This window comes from Haliaeetus albicilla, chromosome 4 (genome assembly GCF_947461875.1).
Source record: "Haliaeetus albicilla chromosome 4, bHalAlb1.1, whole genome shotgun sequence".
NCBI classification, from domain to species: domain Eukaryota; kingdom Metazoa; phylum Chordata; class Aves; order Accipitriformes; family Accipitridae; genus Haliaeetus; species Haliaeetus albicilla.
Window position 1 is genome coordinate 12,502,502 of NC_091486.1, and position 17,900 is coordinate 12,520,401.

Consider the following 17,900-nt stretch of genomic DNA (forward strand, 5'->3'; position numbering starts at 1 on the left):
TGTTGCATTCTTCCATGGGTTTTTTAGGTTTCCCTACAGTTTTCTCATTTCTTCCCTATTTTTCTGCTTGTACCTTATCCTCAGCCATTCTCTCCGCTCCACACCCAGTGCTAGACTGTAATTCCTCTGGCTTGTCCTTCAGATGTGTTTAAAAGCAAAGCAAAGCAAAAGACAAGTCTTCAGTTAAATGAATTCACAATCCACTTGACAGCTTTTATTGTAAGCACTTAATGGCAGGGATCATTTTTTTGTTCAGTGTTCACGCAGCATCTGCTTCAGAAGGAACTAATCAGTGACTGAGACAATAATACAAATAATAAACTCTGGTAGAGAACCATTGTAACATAATGACAATATTGTAGGTCCTATAGGAGGATAGCCCTATTGGAAGTTTTGTTGCATCCACTCACAATCCTTCAAATGGTCTCCTGCACGTATAGCTTCAAAAGCTACACAGACTGACAGGTATGGCACTTGAAGGGCCTGCTGAAACCAAAGGCAACCCGCTGAAACTTTTCATCTGGAGTTTCCACTAAACCTGTCCCATGGGAAAAGACAGTAGTAAACAGTGGAAGAGAAACACAGTCCAGACATTTCCACAGAAAGTAAATCTGCTTCCACAGAGTACTGCATATTTCTTGCTAGCTATTATTTTTAACCTCTTGCAGATTTATTTTTACTACAATTTAAAAGTATCTGTTATATGCCATAACATTATTATTATGAGAGACACTAAAATAGCAAAGTATTTTAGGCACTTGATACCATTTTACAAAACAGGGAATTAACGCCAGCGATGACTACAGATCACTGCAGCAGCCACTGATGCACATGACCCCCTTTCAGACTTAATTCTTATACCTCTTCTGTGGACAGAAGGAAGATGAACAAAAATTGTTCAATTGCTTCCAAAGTTGTGGTGTGTTTTCTCTTGCTGTTTAGGGGGGGGGGGGGGGGGGGCAAAAAAGGAATTAAAATGCAGCCAATGGGATGAACTTCTGCCTGCTACTACTGGACTATGGGCACAGCCTTGGGCTCACAGCCCAGAGCCACCAAAGCCACCAGCTAAGCCTACACATCTCATACCAAAAACTACCTGGGATTGACACATACCTTAGAATCATAGAATAGTTTGGGTTGGAAGGAATCTTTAAAGGTCACCTAGTCCAGCCCCCTGCGATGAGCAGGGACATCTTCAACTTGATCAGGTTGCTCCGAGTCCCATCCAACCTGACCTTGAATTTTTCCAGGGATGGGGCATCTACCATCTCTCTGGTCAACCTGTTCCAGTGTCTCACTACCCTCATCATAAAAAAATACCTCCCTTATCTCTAGTCTGAATCTAGCCTCTTTTAGTTTAAAAACACTACCCCTCGTCCTATTGCTACAAGCCCTACTAAAAAGTCTATCCCCATCTTTCTTATAAGCCCCCTTTAAATACTGAAAAGCCCCAATAAGGTCTCCTTGGAGCCTTCTCCAGGCTGAACAACCCCAGCTCTCTCAGCCTTTCCTCATAGGAGAGGCGTTCCACCCCTCTGATCATTTTTGTGGTGCTAACCTTGAGGCTTTCATTCCATTTTTCACTAAGCTGTTTTAAATAAGCAAAAGTTTGTTTGCACAAGAGCCTCAGGTTTTGGCTTCATACTGTATACTCTATTAAGCCTAATAAAATACATTCAAATAAATAAATTCTGTCTTCGTTAATCAGCTTAGCTTTTCAGTGCTCCAACACCAATGGACATCTATTCATATCAAGACAAACTATGGTAGAGCGTAACTTTCCACTCCTGAAAAGCACTGCTGCAAAGCTCTTTGTTTTCAGCTTGGATGCTGTTTGGCACAACATTTTGACATTCACTTACAAGACTGGTGAAAAATATGCACTGCTAATTTTCCTAAGTGCCATACCAGCATCTCTGGGGGCCATGCATTTGCTTACCTTCCCATACAGTAATATGATTTGCTTCCAGCTAATAAAGTGGACTTCGCATCAGCTAAGGCAAAACTTTAGTTAGGGCATCACCCTTCTTCGTTATTGAATGATACATTCATGGCAAAGAGCTAAAGTTGATAACATCTTTAAAATACATATTATTTTTTTCCCTAACACAGGGGATACAAGCTGATAATCCCTGCAGATCTCCTTTTTCTCCCCCATTGCCCCTGTGGTTTATCATGTCCAATTAGCCATCTGCCATGCCTGCACTGCCATACAAAGGAAGCCCGCTCTCCTTCACTGCAGCCCATCAGAGGGGCTATTGTCCCGGCTGACAAACAAGAATCAGACACTATTGTTTCCAGCTGACGATGCTGCTCCCAATGTAGGCTGCCAGTTGCCATTAAAACAGCAGGAGCACCAGGGTACACTCCAGGAGTCAGGAACCACGCCAGCAGCACCGATACTACCAGGAAACCTTTACAAAGCTCTTTTTCGCTAGATATATTCTAATTTCAGGTAGCAAACCAACCTGGGCCAACTACCACTCTTCATACCCTGGCTGCACCGGAGCATGCCTGACCTACTGACTTTACTGTTTTACCAAGTGCTCACCTTGCAAAGAAAGGCTCACAATCCATAGAAGAGAGCAACATCTTGGAGTTGAATCTTTCCTTGCAATGATTTTTTTATTTTAAATGTAAGGCATGTCTTCTGCCACTTCAACACAGCTTATACCACACACGCACAAAAAAAAAAAAAAAAAAGGAGTTTTCAAAACCTGAAACCTCCACTAAGTCTACATGGGTACCAACTATGTGACAAGGTTAATTTAATTTCTCTCACAAACAACACACACTCACCCTTTTTCCCAAGGCCACTTCATGAACAGAAATGACCAGAGCAGCTGGTCTGCCAGTCACCGAGATGTTGAATTGAAGATCATTTCCTCTTATTATTCTCAGCAAAGCATGATGTGACCTTACGCTAAAAACTACAGTCTACCTAATTATGGTAGTTTTGTTCCATCAGTGAAACTGAAATGCTGGTTCGTATAATTAAGGTCACAAAAAAAGGAATTTCGTTTTTAGTTTTAAAGGCAATTTGTTGCCTTGAAGTGGGAGTGTGACAAATTAGGCCTATGTACCTATATGTTCTCAGTCATTATATTGTGTAATTTGGAAGAAACAGAAAACACTCCTGGATTTTAGTAACAAAGCCACACACGTTGATAAGGGAGAAAGAACCCCAATAAACCACAATTTATTCTAGGCACTAGTTAATGAAAATGAGCAAACAAAATGAATATTCATGTTTAAAAGTAGAAACAGAATTATCTCCTAAGCCCTTGATTAATTAGGAAACGAATTATTTAAACTTCAATAAATGTTTTACATGGTATTTCACACTCCAGCATTGAACATACATAATTTTAATATATCACTTTGAATCCTCACTGAATAGTTCAAAATAAAATAAATGAAAAGCAACTGAAACTAATGTTATTCCACAGCAATCACATACATAACAACTTTAGCAATGACTTACAATAGAGGAAAGTCTTTGCCCCGGATTCAAATACTGGGCTTATTCTGAACCGAATCTGAAATATGACATGAAAACTTAAATAGTTTGATGAAACATTACTCCATTCTTAGCACAAAATGCTCTAAATCCCATTTCAGCACACTGCAGTCCACATATCACACAGGTGACTGACTCGAACCTAAATTTACGATTGCCACTGCGATGCCTGGGCCAAGTTCTGTTTTCAGTTACATCTCTGAAAACTCCCAAACAATTCATCTAAAGTCCTCTGGATCTGCGTGACAGAAACACAATCTGTCCCAAAACTGAGTGACAAAAAAATAATTCAAAATATTATGACTTCTTTCTTTTACAGCCCTCCACGCTTTAGGGTTCTCCATTCAGACAATCATATTTGACTTTTTGGTATCCAGCTTTCTTTTGCAACACGTATATTGCAATATTCACTGTTATTCTTGCCAGATTCACTAGGCAAAATTCCCCAAGTGGCAGAGTCCCTTCAGTTAAACACAGGGTGCGTGCCCCATGCAAGGCTGTAAAATGGGAGTTGTTTATGCAAAGAAATATTAAAAGCAGGACACCAGTCCAAATCAAACAAAAGCATAAATACCTCTAAGTTGTTTCATGACTTACTTTAAGTTCCAGCCATAAAATGCACAGTGCTATGGGTTTATAAGGCCTAATACTCCATAAGTATTTTCTTTGGTATAACTATGAAGTACCTGAAATACCACTGGGTACTGTATGGTACATGTCGCCATGGAGCAATAAAGCTCCTACACATCCATAATCAACCTTCCTAGGGACCACAAGGTCACAGCAGCTGAAACAACAGAATACTTCATCCCCAACCTTCAAGAGACCCAGAGCACCTGTCTGCCCGGAGGACTCTCCAGCAGGCTCTTAACACGAGGGTGTGCTTGGAAATTAAAAAAAAACAAACAAAAAAAACCAACCACCAAACCCATCAAAGTTGCTCCCATTTTTAAACCCTCGTGTTTCCCCAGCAGGTTATTATTATGGCACATTATGGGAGGCAGGTGGTGGGAAACAGTGATAGTTATATTTGCCTGGCCAAGATGGATGATCGCTTCTATCCATGCAGCTCATCATCCCATGGCACGCATGGCCATCCAAGGCCACATGCAAAATGTTCTACACTAGCACTAGGAGGGTTGTACAGGAGTCCCCTTTGATGACTTTAAGATACCACTTTTCTTCTTTCAGAGTTTCAACCTCAAAACACAGTGTGGGCAACAGGTTCTCCGCCCCCCCCCAATAACTTCTGTAGGTGCCATATCCAGCCTTATTGTATTGCCTGTGCACTTTACTAATGTCTGTGCTATAAGCTTATGTTCCCTATTGCACCCTGTCCTGGAAATCAAAGATTATGAACTTCAATACATACCAGCTGTGAACAGAAGCTGGGTGTGAAAGGCCTCTTCCTCTGGAAGTAATTCTGTTCAGCGTTAATTGAATTAATATCAAATAGAATAAATACCTTCCTACTGGCCTATAAACACAACGCAATCTTATCCAGAAGAAACACATTGTAAATAACTATCAGATGTCACCCCGTTGCCCTGTACGTACTTCTGAGTGAGGAGGAAGGAAGAAGTATGGGAAAGTGTGAGACAGAAAGAAATGCTTTTCTGAACATAAATCACCAATTTAAATTGATCCCTTCCATGATTTGACAAAAAGAGATCCTTCCCTTTTGTCACAAGACTCCACAAATCAGCAGGTTCTGCCCCATTTCTGAGCAGTGTCTGCAGGGTGAGAGGGGGGAAGAGGACAGTCATTCCCACCAAGACCTCTTGATTCACCTTCATGTCCTTTGCCATGTCTACGTGCCAATTCCTGGACTCGCAGAGCTCCCTCCAAGAGTCCTGAGGAGGAAGAGCTGGGACAACTGCAAGGCAGAGCCACACGGCCTTCCCCATGCACTGGGGTACCTGGTGACAGAGGCTTGGGAGGATCTGGATCCCCACATGTAGTGAGATAACTGTCCTCCTCCCCCATGTCAATGACATGAAAAAACACCTACATTAGACAATAAGGAAAGAAAGGAAGAAAACTCAAATTTCTCACAGGGTTAGAGGTCAAAGCCTCTAGAGAGAGGTACAGATTTTAATTAACAGCATCACCTTAAAGAACACAGGAGCTTTCCAAGTGGTAGGCACAACCTGACAGTCTTTTCTACAACAGAGCCTCCTTTATCAGCACACATTACCAGAGCAGGCCTTATAAATTATAAAGTCTCAAGGTGAGGAAGCCAGCCATTGTCACGTGAACACCTCACCCCCAGTGACAATTCAATTGAATCAATTTATCTGCTCTATGAGGAGACACTTGATTCCATCAACCTCAAGGAGCACTTCTCTGCAGACATCATTTCAAGCACATCTATTGATCACAGCCTGGCCACTGCCAATCATTTTAAAGTTATTTAGTAGCAGAGCTGCCAGTCACTCATGCACAAATGAACAACGCTGGAAGTATAAGGCTGGTGGAAAGCAGAAAGCAAACAGAATAATTCATCGCAGTCAAAGGAGATGGAACAGTATCAATTTTCAACTCACTCACAGGAAGTATCGATGACAAAATCAGCATTATCATATCAGACATAATCAATGTTATACTTAAGTGCCAGAAAAATAAATTAGAAAATAAAACTGTACCTGCTGGTGGATAAGAAATATTGATGATTACCCTTGCCAGTAATCGGTAGTTTGCTAAATTGTTCTGTCACTGACCTCTATAAATACGTAAAATTTTGGTAAAGGATTTCCTTCTATGTTTCACCTCTGCTTCCAAAACACACTGAAGAAAGTCCTGCAGCTTAGGCACGAAGGTAAATCTTTCCCCCTGTGTCTGTATCCAAGGGATATCTGTCATTTGTATGCTTTACAAAGTGACTTAATTTATGTTTGAAACAAGTATTTGGATTCAGTTCCATGCAATATAAAAGTCTTGGTACACATCTAATATAGACTACGGAGAGTTCCAGAGAACTTGCTCATATTTTATCTGTCACCAAAATAGACATAAGAAACTTAATAAGGCATATCTAGGCATAGATTTGGTTTCTTACTCAAACATAAGCTCAAACAGAAGCGATACATGTCGTGCAGAAATTACTGCCTCAATTCAGGAGCCAGTGTTATCCCAGAAATCAGAGCTGGAGACTGCAATAGTCATTTCTGCCCTTTAAGTCCCTCTGCCTGTTAATTTTTATCCCAATTACATGGGAGTGATTCTCTAAAAGATGACTGAATTACTCTCTGTGTATATCTGATGGTGAAAATTAGAATAGTCCCTACCCCTGCCTGTCTCCAGGGAGGTTTAACTGACTGCCAGCATCAACCACACAGGTGTTAAATCCACCCTTTTCTTAAAAGTCATTCCTAGTTCTCATCAGTGTAAGCACCAGAAAAGACCCTCCTTTATTACCTCCTGTTAATTCCTTCAGTTTTACTTTCCAGGTACAGCTCAGAGCTGCGTTCTTGGTTGTCATCGCTGATAAGGGACTGCTACCTCCAAGTGTTTGGGTGCTGCTGGGGGAGCCGCTCTGTGCGCGGCACCATTCCCAGCATCAGCCTCCTCTGCTGGTACTGGGGAACAGCCTATCGATCCACCCGGCTCAACGCAAAGGCCAGCTGGTTCCTAAAAGCCCCTGAGCGAGATATTAGTTGTTTGGACTCCATTTTTTTCACTGAGAACAGTGAGTTCATGCTTTTCCATGTAGTAGCTATGAATTCAGAAAGAGTTTAGGCAGCTTCGCATACGCTTGTGCTATTGAACAGCTAATCTGTAAACCACGTAGATTCACGTTTTCTTGATGTGAATGTATGAGGGCCTGTAAGCCACAACGGTTATGCTTTACAAATCCAGAATACAAGTCAGGACAGAAGGAATAAAAGAAAAAAGCTAATATCAAGGGAAAAAAGGATGCTAAGTCAATGCAGTTCTCTGCAGCTATTACAAATCAGACCCCATCTCAGTCCTTACTCAGGCAAGATTGCCATTGACAGCCGAAAAGAGGAGTGGAAGAGTCAGTTGTGTCCTGTCTACAGCTGTTCTCCTAAGCCGCACATCAGCTGTTCTATCTGCCATCCATTAAAACCAACTTCAGACAGGCACAACAACAGCGCACAAACCCCAGAAGTGAACGGCACACAAACAACGCAGGAAATCAACAGTGCAATTTCATGTGAGTTGTGCCTGATTTTGTGCTTTTTCCCCATTTGACAGTGATGTTGCCTGGCCATTGTAACACCTGACAATCAAAATGAATTACTAATAGTTGTGGTTTTTTTCCCTTGTCACCTTTTTGAACACAAGATGCTACATAACAGTGCAGAAATAAGAATTTCACTATTTCCTTCGATGAAGGTAGATGAGACAATCATCAAGGGTGGCCTATGCATACATCCTTCAGTGCAAGGATGTGGCCTAGGCATCCCTTCCAGGCCCAGGTTCCTGTGATTTTGTTTCCTCAAGAAGCAGAAGTGTTAGGAAACTTGCTGAAATCTCCAGGTTAAATGTGTAAGGCAGGTAAAAAACGTATTCATGGATCTACAGGTGAAATTTCAGGCAAAGGAGGCAGATTGGGAGAAATGTCTAGTCACATGGCTCCCTGTGCTTTTTCCTCATTTAGGAATAGGTTTTTTTCATACAAGCTAGACAGACTTGACTCTTTCTAAATTCAATGCTGCTAACATGCTTATGTGGAAAAGGCAGTGTCACAGAAAAATGATTCAGCTTTGTGTGAAGGAGGGGAGAGAAAGAAAAGGTGGGGGGGAACCGTAATTAACAGGTTCCTTTTAAAAGGAAAATTGGTGGGTTATTTTTCTTTTTTTTAAACAAATCTGTCATTGTTGAGACTTAGGAAATTAGCTTGTAACCAGGTAGGCTATCAGCACACAAATATCCTATGGCTTAATGGCTTGTGGATCACAAGATACACACAGCCAGACCTTATTATAGTTATCCTCTAGATCAAAGGGTTTTCACATAAATGGGGTGCAGTCTACCATAGCAGGGAGCTGCTGCAGGCCTTCAGGATTTTACTTCTTTAAAGTTTTGGTGATTACATAATCGGTTTTTTGTAACTGGAGCTCAAGGCACTGTGTGTAGCTAATGAGCAGGTAGAAGGAAGAAAACAGCTGAAAAGCAAAGTCTTGACAAACAGCTGTGGCACCAAGTGTCAGTCCTAACCCCAAAGGGTCAATCCCCTTACGAAACAAGCATTTAATCCTTTACAATTTTTAATTAAAAATCTACCAAGAAGCCTATAATACTTTATTCAGATTTTGTCGGGGGGGGGGGGGGGGGGGAGACCACAAGTTGTTTCAGTTGAGATGCTGATCCTGTGCAAAGCAACGTTTCAGAGCTCCCACATAAACACCACCTCACAAACGAGTGATGCAGTGGGGACCCCAGCACATACCCACTGCCCAGATAATTTAATTAACCACTGCATCATTAGCGAAGGCCCCACACCATGCTCTGCTGTAACCCAGCTACACTTCTGCGCCACTTCAGCATCCTCTGAAACGCGAGAGCGAAACACACGGCTCTCGCCCAGCCCCGAGACACTTTGCGAGCCCGTCCCCGCGCGGTCAGCATCCCCGGCCGGCAGCGGGGCTGCGGGCGAGCGCTGCGCGGGGCGCCTCCGCCCTCACCGCCCACCCGAGGACGGCAGGGGTAGCGCCCGGCGCTGCGCCCGGGCAGCGCAGGCAGCCGGCTCCGCTTCCAAACACCGGTCAGTACCCGGGCGGCCGCCGCTGCCCGGGGCGGGGGCCCGGCGGGGCCCAGCCGGCGCAGCCTGCCGCGGGGGCGACGACGCGGCGGCTTTCCCCGAGCATCCCCGCGGGGCTTTTGTGCCTGCCGGGGGCGGGGGCCTGGCCGGTCCTCCCGAGGAGGGCGGCGGGAGCGCAGCCCCGCGGTAGCATCCTCCCCGGGGCGGAGGCACGGACGAGCCGAGGGGCTGCGGCGGACAAAGCGAGGAGGCAGGCGGGGACCCCCTCCGTTCCCCTCCCCTCCCCGCGGCTCCGCTGCCGGCGGTGCCCGCGCCGCCGCCGCCAGCCCCGCATCCCGCGGAGGAGGCTGGGCCCGGCGCTGCCCCGGCCCCTTCCCCACGGCTCCCCTACCTGTTCGGAAGAAAGCATCCACCTCGGAGTCGGGGACAGCGCCTTCCTCCGCCGCCCCTTCGGCGGGATTCATGGCTGGGGTAGAGGCGGCGGCGAGCCCGGCGGCTGGTAATATCCAGTGAGTTCGGGAGGAGGAGAGCCGAGAGAGAGAGAGAGAAAGAGGGAGGGAGAAGAGGAGGGAGGGAGGGATGGAGGCGCGTTTAGCAGCGAGCCCCGCCGAGCGCCGCCCGGATCATCCCTTCCGCGGTGCCTGCGGGGCGGCTGCCCCGCGGCTGGGCTGCGCTGCCCCCGGGCTGCGCTGGGCGGCGCGGCCCGGGGCGGGGTGCCGGTGCCGAGCCCCGCCGCCGCCGGCCCCCTCCCCTCCACCCGCTATTGTTCCGACCTGCTCCGCTCCCCCCCCCCGCCGCCGCCGCCGCTGCCCCTCGCCGCGCTGACAGCCCGGCCCGGCCCCCGGCGGCCGCCCCCGCCGCTTCCCTACCGGCACTTCCTGAGCCAGGCCGGGGCGCCGGCCAGGGAGACGGCGGCGGCGCCCCCCACCGCCGGGGCAGCCTCTCCGCGGGGCGCGGCCGCTCCGCGCAGCGGCGCGCCCGGGGCGGGGGTCCAGCTGCTGCCGGCGGGGCGGGCCGGGCCGGGCTGGCACAGGTGCGGGCATGGGCGCCCCAGCGAGGCGGGGGGGGGATTTTTTATTTCCTACCCCTGTGCGTTCCGCAGCCGTGTTGATGCGCATCACCGGTCTGCACCGCTGCCATGTCTCCCCTCTGCTGAATAACCGCGGGGGCACGGCGCAGCGCTCGGCTGTCAGCTGGGCAGGTACTCGGGTAGCGAAAGTGAACGCCGGTGTGGTTACACGGAAAATAAATTCTTTTCTTTGTTTTGGGGTTTGGTGGGGGGTGGTTTTGTTTGGGGGTTTTTAGGTCGTTGTTCTGTTTTGTTTTGTTCATGGGCTGTAAGGCACGATTGCTTTAGAAACGATCAGTGAAACTGCATGTTGTTGCAGGTATGCCTTCATATTATGTTCTTTACAGTCCTAGGCGACTAGAAAGCCAAAAAGGAGTTTGAAAAGCCAAGACCCTGGTCCCAGCTCAGACATTGATTCAGCTAGCTAAATGATTTTTATTTCTCTGCTGTCTCTCCAATATTTGTGATTTGGGACAATAATTGTTGTCTCAAAATGAGTGCTGTGAGGAATACTTGTTTGTACTTTGTTAGCAGCTGTGTTAAGTATTATTCCCTGAGCCCAGCTATCAAGATTTCAAGCACAGACAGGCAGAGATAGACAGAAAGACAGATGTTTGCCATTTGGGCACTTTTCTTTCTTCTCCTGTTCACCTATTTGAAGTCTCACCAGCTCCTCATTCTTCTATAATCACGTAACAGGTCTAAAACTAGCAGCCTGCTTAAGGAGCAATGTTGCTGTTCCACCTATTCAAAACACCATTGTAAAACAGGAATGTTACTCTCACACCTCACAGTTGTTCATCTTTGCTACCTCCACCATTAGAAAGAAAAAGCAACTGTTGGAGTAATTACCCCTTCTGGCTGTATTACCCTTAGATAACCCATCCTTGCTGCAAAATTGCACCTCCCAGTCTCAAGAACAAAAGCTTTTTAGCCAGCACATCCCTGTGCCCTCAGTGTCATTATCCTGTAGGGGTAATGCCCAATCACCACTCTTTTGCCACTGAAAAACTCTGATGTTTAAGGGACTCTGTAGGTGCACAGGAGGAAGTCAGCTGTAGAAGATGAGGACAAAATATCTCCGGGGGAACCTGGTCACCACAGAGGGACTCACTGGCGCACTTCAAAAGAGCTAAATATTCAGTCTAGTGCATCTCAAGAAAGAAAATACTCCAAATAGCAGAAATCTCAGAGCCAACTGGTTGTAAGTGACACTGTTTGGATCAGATCTCAATCTGTCAGGTAGGTTAGCAGCTGAGGCTGGCAGAACCTTCCTGTTTCAGCCCAGAATGTTTTAGACAACAGAGGAACATGCATTTCCTCCATCTGATCTCTTCTCAATAGAGCGTAGAGGAAGGCTGGATTTGGATGTATGCTCACTGACTAGATATATTGCACTTGATAAAAAGGCTGAAACTTTCCCTGCAGAAACTTAACTGTCAAAATGGCAATGACCAGGCAGGATGAGCAGATATCCCAGTCACATCTTCACTGACCTTACTGCTTACTACTGGAATTGAAACAGAATTGAGAAGTAAATCATACGTCATGCCTGTGGACTGCAGAAATAAGAGCAAACATCCTATAGAGATCTATCTAGCATTTACTTTCCCTCTGGCTGCCTTATTCCTTCCCTTCTGATCTACTGCCCATTTCCCAAGCCTAACACCAGCTGGTTTTAACTGAAGCCATTTACCTTTCTATGTTTATGGATTAAAAGGGTAATTCCACAACTATCTGCAGAAAATATCTACCAAAAGGGTACGTCTAGGCTGCCAAAGCTCATTGCAGACTTCTGTGCTCCCTCTGAGCTCACATCATTAGGACAACGAGGGTGCCAAGACCACCTCCATATCAGGAATGCCAGCAGTAGGGCATTACCACTGTACAAGTGCCTGATTACAGGCTTTCAGACACCAGAGTTTCTTCAGTGACCATTCACCCCTTCTTCCACATCACACCACAATGCAGAAAAGCCTTCCATCTTCCAGGCTTAAGCAAGCCGCATAATTTCAAATCCCATCTCAGGATCTCATCTCTGAATATTCACTACCCACAACCCAGATTCCCTCCTTAACCCTCATTCTCCCCCAGACTCTTACCTACAGGTTCATTTGTGAGTGTGGGCTAAAGCCTTGGTAGCTGGGAAGAATGTGGCTTCCTCATGAAGCGCTTTGAGTCCACTCAGATTTGGTACAATATGGTGGTTTTTAGAATCAAAGCATTCCTCCTTCAGGAGCATCTTTAGAAGCTAGACAGGAGTTACCCATAAATAGGGAGGGTTTAGCATCATCCAAAGGGAACTGATATTGTCAGTGACAGAGAAATTTATATTCTCCTTTCATTATGAACCCTTCAGGAGTGGTCTACAGCATCACTTGTAGAAATCACATAGGTTACAGAAAACATCTTTGTATAACCTGCAATCAAACTCATTAGAAAATGCTGAGGGACGGAGAGCAGTTCATTTAGCTGACCTGCCATCCTGATACCTACATGGATTCCCAGCTAATGATTAAACCAGTTAAAGAACTTATATTTAACTATATAAAATACTGATATCTTCTGAAAACAAATGATTTTTTTCCTTCACAGAGCAACTTCATTAGAACAAGAATGGTTCCAGATCTCTCATACTTTGAAACAAATTTCTACTTTTTAAAGAATAAAGGTGTTTTGAGGTTTTTTACCCAGTTTCACTAAAGTATATCAAGCCCTAGCCATGCATTTTGTTGCCATCTCTGCTGTGCAAGGCACAGCAAGTTTATTCTTCCGTGTTTGCAGCTCCACTGGTCAGGGAAGCCCTGCACAATATATTCACTGTTTTCATGGCATTATCATTGAAGCAACAGTCCTCCTGTCACATTTTGCGCATGCCTCTCATATGCACGCACCATGCCAATGCAGGATGGGGAGTACCACGTTCAGATACCAGCAAATTTTAGTGCAACCCCAGACATTAAGTGAGCTACTATTTTTATTAACATTGCAAGCAGAACAGGGCTGTGGCTGTAAAGTATTATTAACAGCTAGGAACCACCATGACTTCAGTTCAAGTCTCGGCTACAAGTTTACGGTTTTTGTTGTTCAAAGAAGAGCTGTTAAATATAGAATGAAATACTTTCTGCAATATATAATTCACTTTTTAGATATAATGCTGAAGGCACCTACTGTTTCCTTGAAAAACAAAACACGAAAAAAACCCTGTAGAATTACATAAGCCAAAATACACTAGTTTCACTGACAGACACTGCTTTAATCTTTTGCATGGCTCTACTTGACAAATACCTCAATCCCTGCCAAACAACTTAGTTTAACTAGGTACGAATATTTTTATTTGTGACAGCCCCTAAAGCTGCTCAAAGATCAGAAACTGTCACACGGGCTTCTGATTTAAGGCCTCTGCTACAGTCAAGTTTTCCAATGGGATGGCAATAGGTGGCATCTGAGATGAAACATTTTTTAGCTAAATCTCATGAGCTTGCAAACTACAGGATGGGAGGAGGGAGAAGAATTTGAAGAAGAAAACAGTAAAATTCATCCTTCCAAGACAGCACCTCCAAGGTAGGAAGAAATGTATTTGAAGGCTCGAGGACAGTTGCAGTGCTGGAAACAGTACAGCACTCTGAGAAAGCACATACAACGTGGGTGTCTTGCACAAAGGATCAGGAGTCAAGTGCTGCAAAACAGAGTACACGTGCCAAGGGTTCTCATCCAGAAAGGGACAGGGAGAAAAACCATCCTGCCAGGCTCAGCAGATAAGCCGCAGTCTGCAAGGTGCTGCAGAGACCGTTATTTGTGCAGAAAGTCCCTCCCTTTCAGTGTCACAGCAACATCTAAATACAGAGTGTTAATAGATAGGATCAAAGAGAAAACCTGAATAGCAGAGCAGGAAAACATGGGTCTTAAAAGCACCTAAGGCTGCCTTGTTAATAAGTTATTTGCAGCTCCATTCTGGGGTATGCGAGAAGAATTTCTCACACCCAGAGACCTGTTCAGACCTATGTCTAGGTATTAGAGTAGAAATTACTATGCATTTAAATGGGACTAGGCACAGGGGGTGGAAGTTTCCATCTGTATTCTAGACTATCAGGAATGCTGTGAGAGAAAATCTGCAAGTGCCCAGAAACACAGTGTGCAGAGAAGCCTCTAGGGCAGGATGGAGGAGGCAGAAGGCATGTTTCATATGCTTGGACCCAAATGCCCGCATATATGCCAAAGATTATTTCTGCACTCAGTAGACAGCACATGCACATCAAGGTTGGCTTTGCAGAACCCACATATACGTTTACACACGTAGGTTAGCTCTACCCTTTGCTCAGATGTGGAACAGCTGTATGGGCAGGCATAGAGCAAACTCTAATCCCATGCCAAAGCCTTTGTCCCAGCATCATCGCTGCTATTGTTATCCTCCCTGCTATTGTTATCCTCCCCATCTGGATCAAAGCTGAAGTGGGAATGTCTACTCAGTTGCCATCTAGTTTCCTGCTTCCAGAGTTGACATTAGTTCCAATTTCCCTGAACTTGGAAAGAAAGCTGAGCAATAATCACTTCTCTCCAGAAACATCACCTCATCCAGAAGAAAGTGATTTACAATTAGCAAGGCAATTTTAAAAATATAGAGTAGTTTTATCACTGTGGCGATGCAGGGGTTTACTAGCATCAGTAGACAGACAATGTGCCTCTTCCATATAATAGAGAACTGCATTTGCCACTCAGGCCATAGAAGCTTAAACTGAATTAGCAGCAAGCAGAACAGCTGATGCATCCATGAAGACGACACAGGTCTTTCTCAAAGTTTACAGATATGAATCCGGAAAGAGTCAATAGTGACTGAAAATCCATTTCTTCCAAGTAGCTGTTTGGATACATTTGATAAGTAAGTTGCTAGTACTAATGGATCACAAATTCTGTTAACTAAAGAAAAAAAAAAATCTAATCACAAAGGTGGTATCCCTCAGCCAGGCTCCATTTGCTGCAGCAGGGTAGAAAAGAGAAGCTTGTATTGGCCAAGTCTACACTATACTTTTATGTACATAAAGAACATCAGTCTTAAGCACTGTTAAGCTGGAACATTTTATTCTAAGTCTCCTGCAAACATTTAATCCTGATTCTGCATTTTTGCCAGATTCTTAGCGATACTGAGCAGTATTTATTTACCAGGAGCTCCTAAACTCCATGCAACCTCCCAGGCAAGTTCTGCCCAGTGCAGAAAGAGTTACAGAATTAGACCAGAAAAAGGAAGTATTAAATATTGAAGTGTTTTGCAAAGAATGTAGATGTACATAGTAGCCATTCAGAAAACCAATTTTAAGGTGAAGCATGCATTAAAATTAAACAGTGACTACTACTTTATTACCACAACCATTCATTTCAGTGCACTTGTAGGATACTAATTTCACACATGGTTGGACATAAATACTAACCTGTTTTCCATTTCACCAGTATAAATTTGTGTGAGATAGAAGTTTCTTCCTGGGATAAAAGAAAAGTAGTGGTGTTGTACACAAAACCAAAACCAATGTGAGCTCAGTTTATATTTTATAAAAAGTTAGAAAACGAAATGATTGGATCTCTAAATTTGTTAATGCATTTAGGCTTTGTTCTCCTAAGAAGCCCTAATAAACCTAAAATTAATCAGCTAACACATTAAAAGTATCCTTAGGACATCAAATGATTCATGCATTCTTATTGAATCAGGTGGTGTCATGTCTGAAAACCTTTTAAAATCCCCTAGACCTCCTTACTACAAACTACACTATACAGTCCTCATAAATCCTGCCAGCAATCTTTACAGACCCTATACCTGGCAGCTGTTTATCCTGCTTAGTGCTTTACAATATCTATAACACTGAAAATGTACATTGTAATGTTCACACCAGACTCCACCCAGTAACTGGAATGTCTTTCCCAAATTACCCAAATGAATAAGGTTAATCAAATAAATTTTGTTTCATTTTTAAGTGAACATCACAGTAGCACTCATGTAACAAATTTGGATAAGACTTATCTGCAGAGCCTCACATGAGAAACTGACACAAGATGCCCCTCAGTTGTTTTCTTGTAGTGATTTGGATTTTGTATTTTTCTGAAAACAGAATTAGTGTTACTGAAGGCAGCAACCAGTAAATTACTGAGACCAAATCTGATGCATGGGAGTTGTTCGGTGACTGAGCTTTCACTCACTCTCCTGCAATCACACCCAACTGTACTTTCCACTATATCTCAGGGGCAGTCATAACTCTTCCTGACACCAGGAGCAGGGGTCGGTTATTCAGCATCTCCCTGCTTTCCAGTAACTACTTCTCTCCAGAGAGCTTTAAGAGTCTTGCTGAGCAGATATCCTCTTCTGCCACCTTCCCCAGATATCCTTTCAGCCTGGCTTACAGTTATGGCTGGAGAGTTTCCAGATGTTCTTCATTTATTGTCCTTTTGGCTTTTTCTTTTCCACCTAATAACAAGTCTCCTTTCTCTGCTGCCTATAAACAGAGGTTCATAAGGACGGAGAGTAGCAGCTTCCTCCCAGTGTTGCTTGCTACAGGCAAGTGTGAAGGAGGGAAGGTGTTGGGATACTGGGAGTACAAGAGAAGCACATGTGACTGCAACTAAAGACTAGTAAGTAGGCAAGGAGGAATATGTGTCCAACCAGCCACATCCCTGTGCTTCCCGCCCCCCCTGGGCTGAGAGTCAGCTTTCCACGCCACTCCACAACGATTACAGACCTGGTGCTTAGCTGCTGGCAGTGGTGCTTCAGATCTCGAACAGCTCAAAGCCTGGCTTAGCTCTGAACTTTAAAAGTAGGTCTCTACTGCCACCACAACTTGCTCGGGGTATTTTACACTTTCCATGCATTATAAGGTCAGGGATGGATTCCCATGGTTTACAAGGAGACCTAGACAGACAGACAGGGATGATAACGTGTGTATGGTATATTGAAGATTCCTGGTGAAGTTTGTGACAGTTCTGACAACTGTAGATATGAATGTTTTTCACCCTACAAGAGATGCTTCAGTGGCAGAACATTCAAGGAAGAACCTCAATACCTCAGAGAGGCCCAAAAGCCCCTGTATAATTTGGATTTTCAGTACAAACTGCCACTTCGATATTTATATTTTTAGTTCCAGTGCTGATGGGACAAAGATTCATGCAGAAGTGCAGCTCTGGTGTACTGAGAGCTTAGAAGGAGATAAAATTAGGAACCAGATGGGAAATCACAGATGATACTGTTCTGCAGAAGGGACAAGACAGTAGCTGAAGATACTGGTTTCAAAACAGTATTGTTCCTAGCCACTGTGACGCTTGCTCTGAGAGGGAGGTCATTTATATGACAGCAGGCAAGGCTGACATACTTTCTGCAGTAGAAGAGCTGCCTTCAGGGTAGGTATTTCTACATCCCCGTCTGTCAGTCTGATAGAGGCTGGTATCAAAATTGCCCTCCAGGGAAGCTGTGCTGTAAATTCTTAAGGACCACACATGATTCTGAATATCTTTGAAAACATAATGCCTCACAGCTGCTGGAGCTGAAGTATTCCCTTCCTTCAAAGGGTAAACCTTCAGTGGTCATCTGGATCTGTTTAGAAACA

The 17,900-nt window shown here is 44.6% G+C and overlaps 1 protein-coding gene and 1 long non-coding RNA gene across 12 annotated transcripts in view; one reads left to right on the top strand and one right to left on the bottom strand.

Moving 5' to 3' along the window:
* Positions 1 to 9,767, bottom strand: part of KALRN (kalirin RhoGEF kinase) — a 530,488-nt gene extending 520,721 nt beyond the window's left edge. For all 11 annotated transcript variants that reach the window (XR_011324291.1, XM_069780931.1, XM_069780932.1 and 8 more), the window contains exon 1: positions 9,640 to 9,767. Coding sequence is in view for 10 of the 11 variants with exons in the window: in XM_069780931.1 (XP_069637032.1) it covers positions 9,640 to 9,712 (73 nt within the window). In the remaining variant the exon portion in view is untranslated. The remainder of the gene's footprint in view (positions 1 to 9,639) is intronic.
* LOC138685050 (uncharacterized) overlaps positions 9,618 to 17,900 on the top strand; it is a 30,148-nt gene continuing 21,865 nt past the window's right edge. The window contains exon 1 of the long non-coding RNA XR_011324292.1: positions 9,618 to 9,757. This is a non-coding gene — a long non-coding RNA (uncharacterized lncRNA). The remainder of the gene's footprint in view (positions 9,758 to 17,900) is intronic.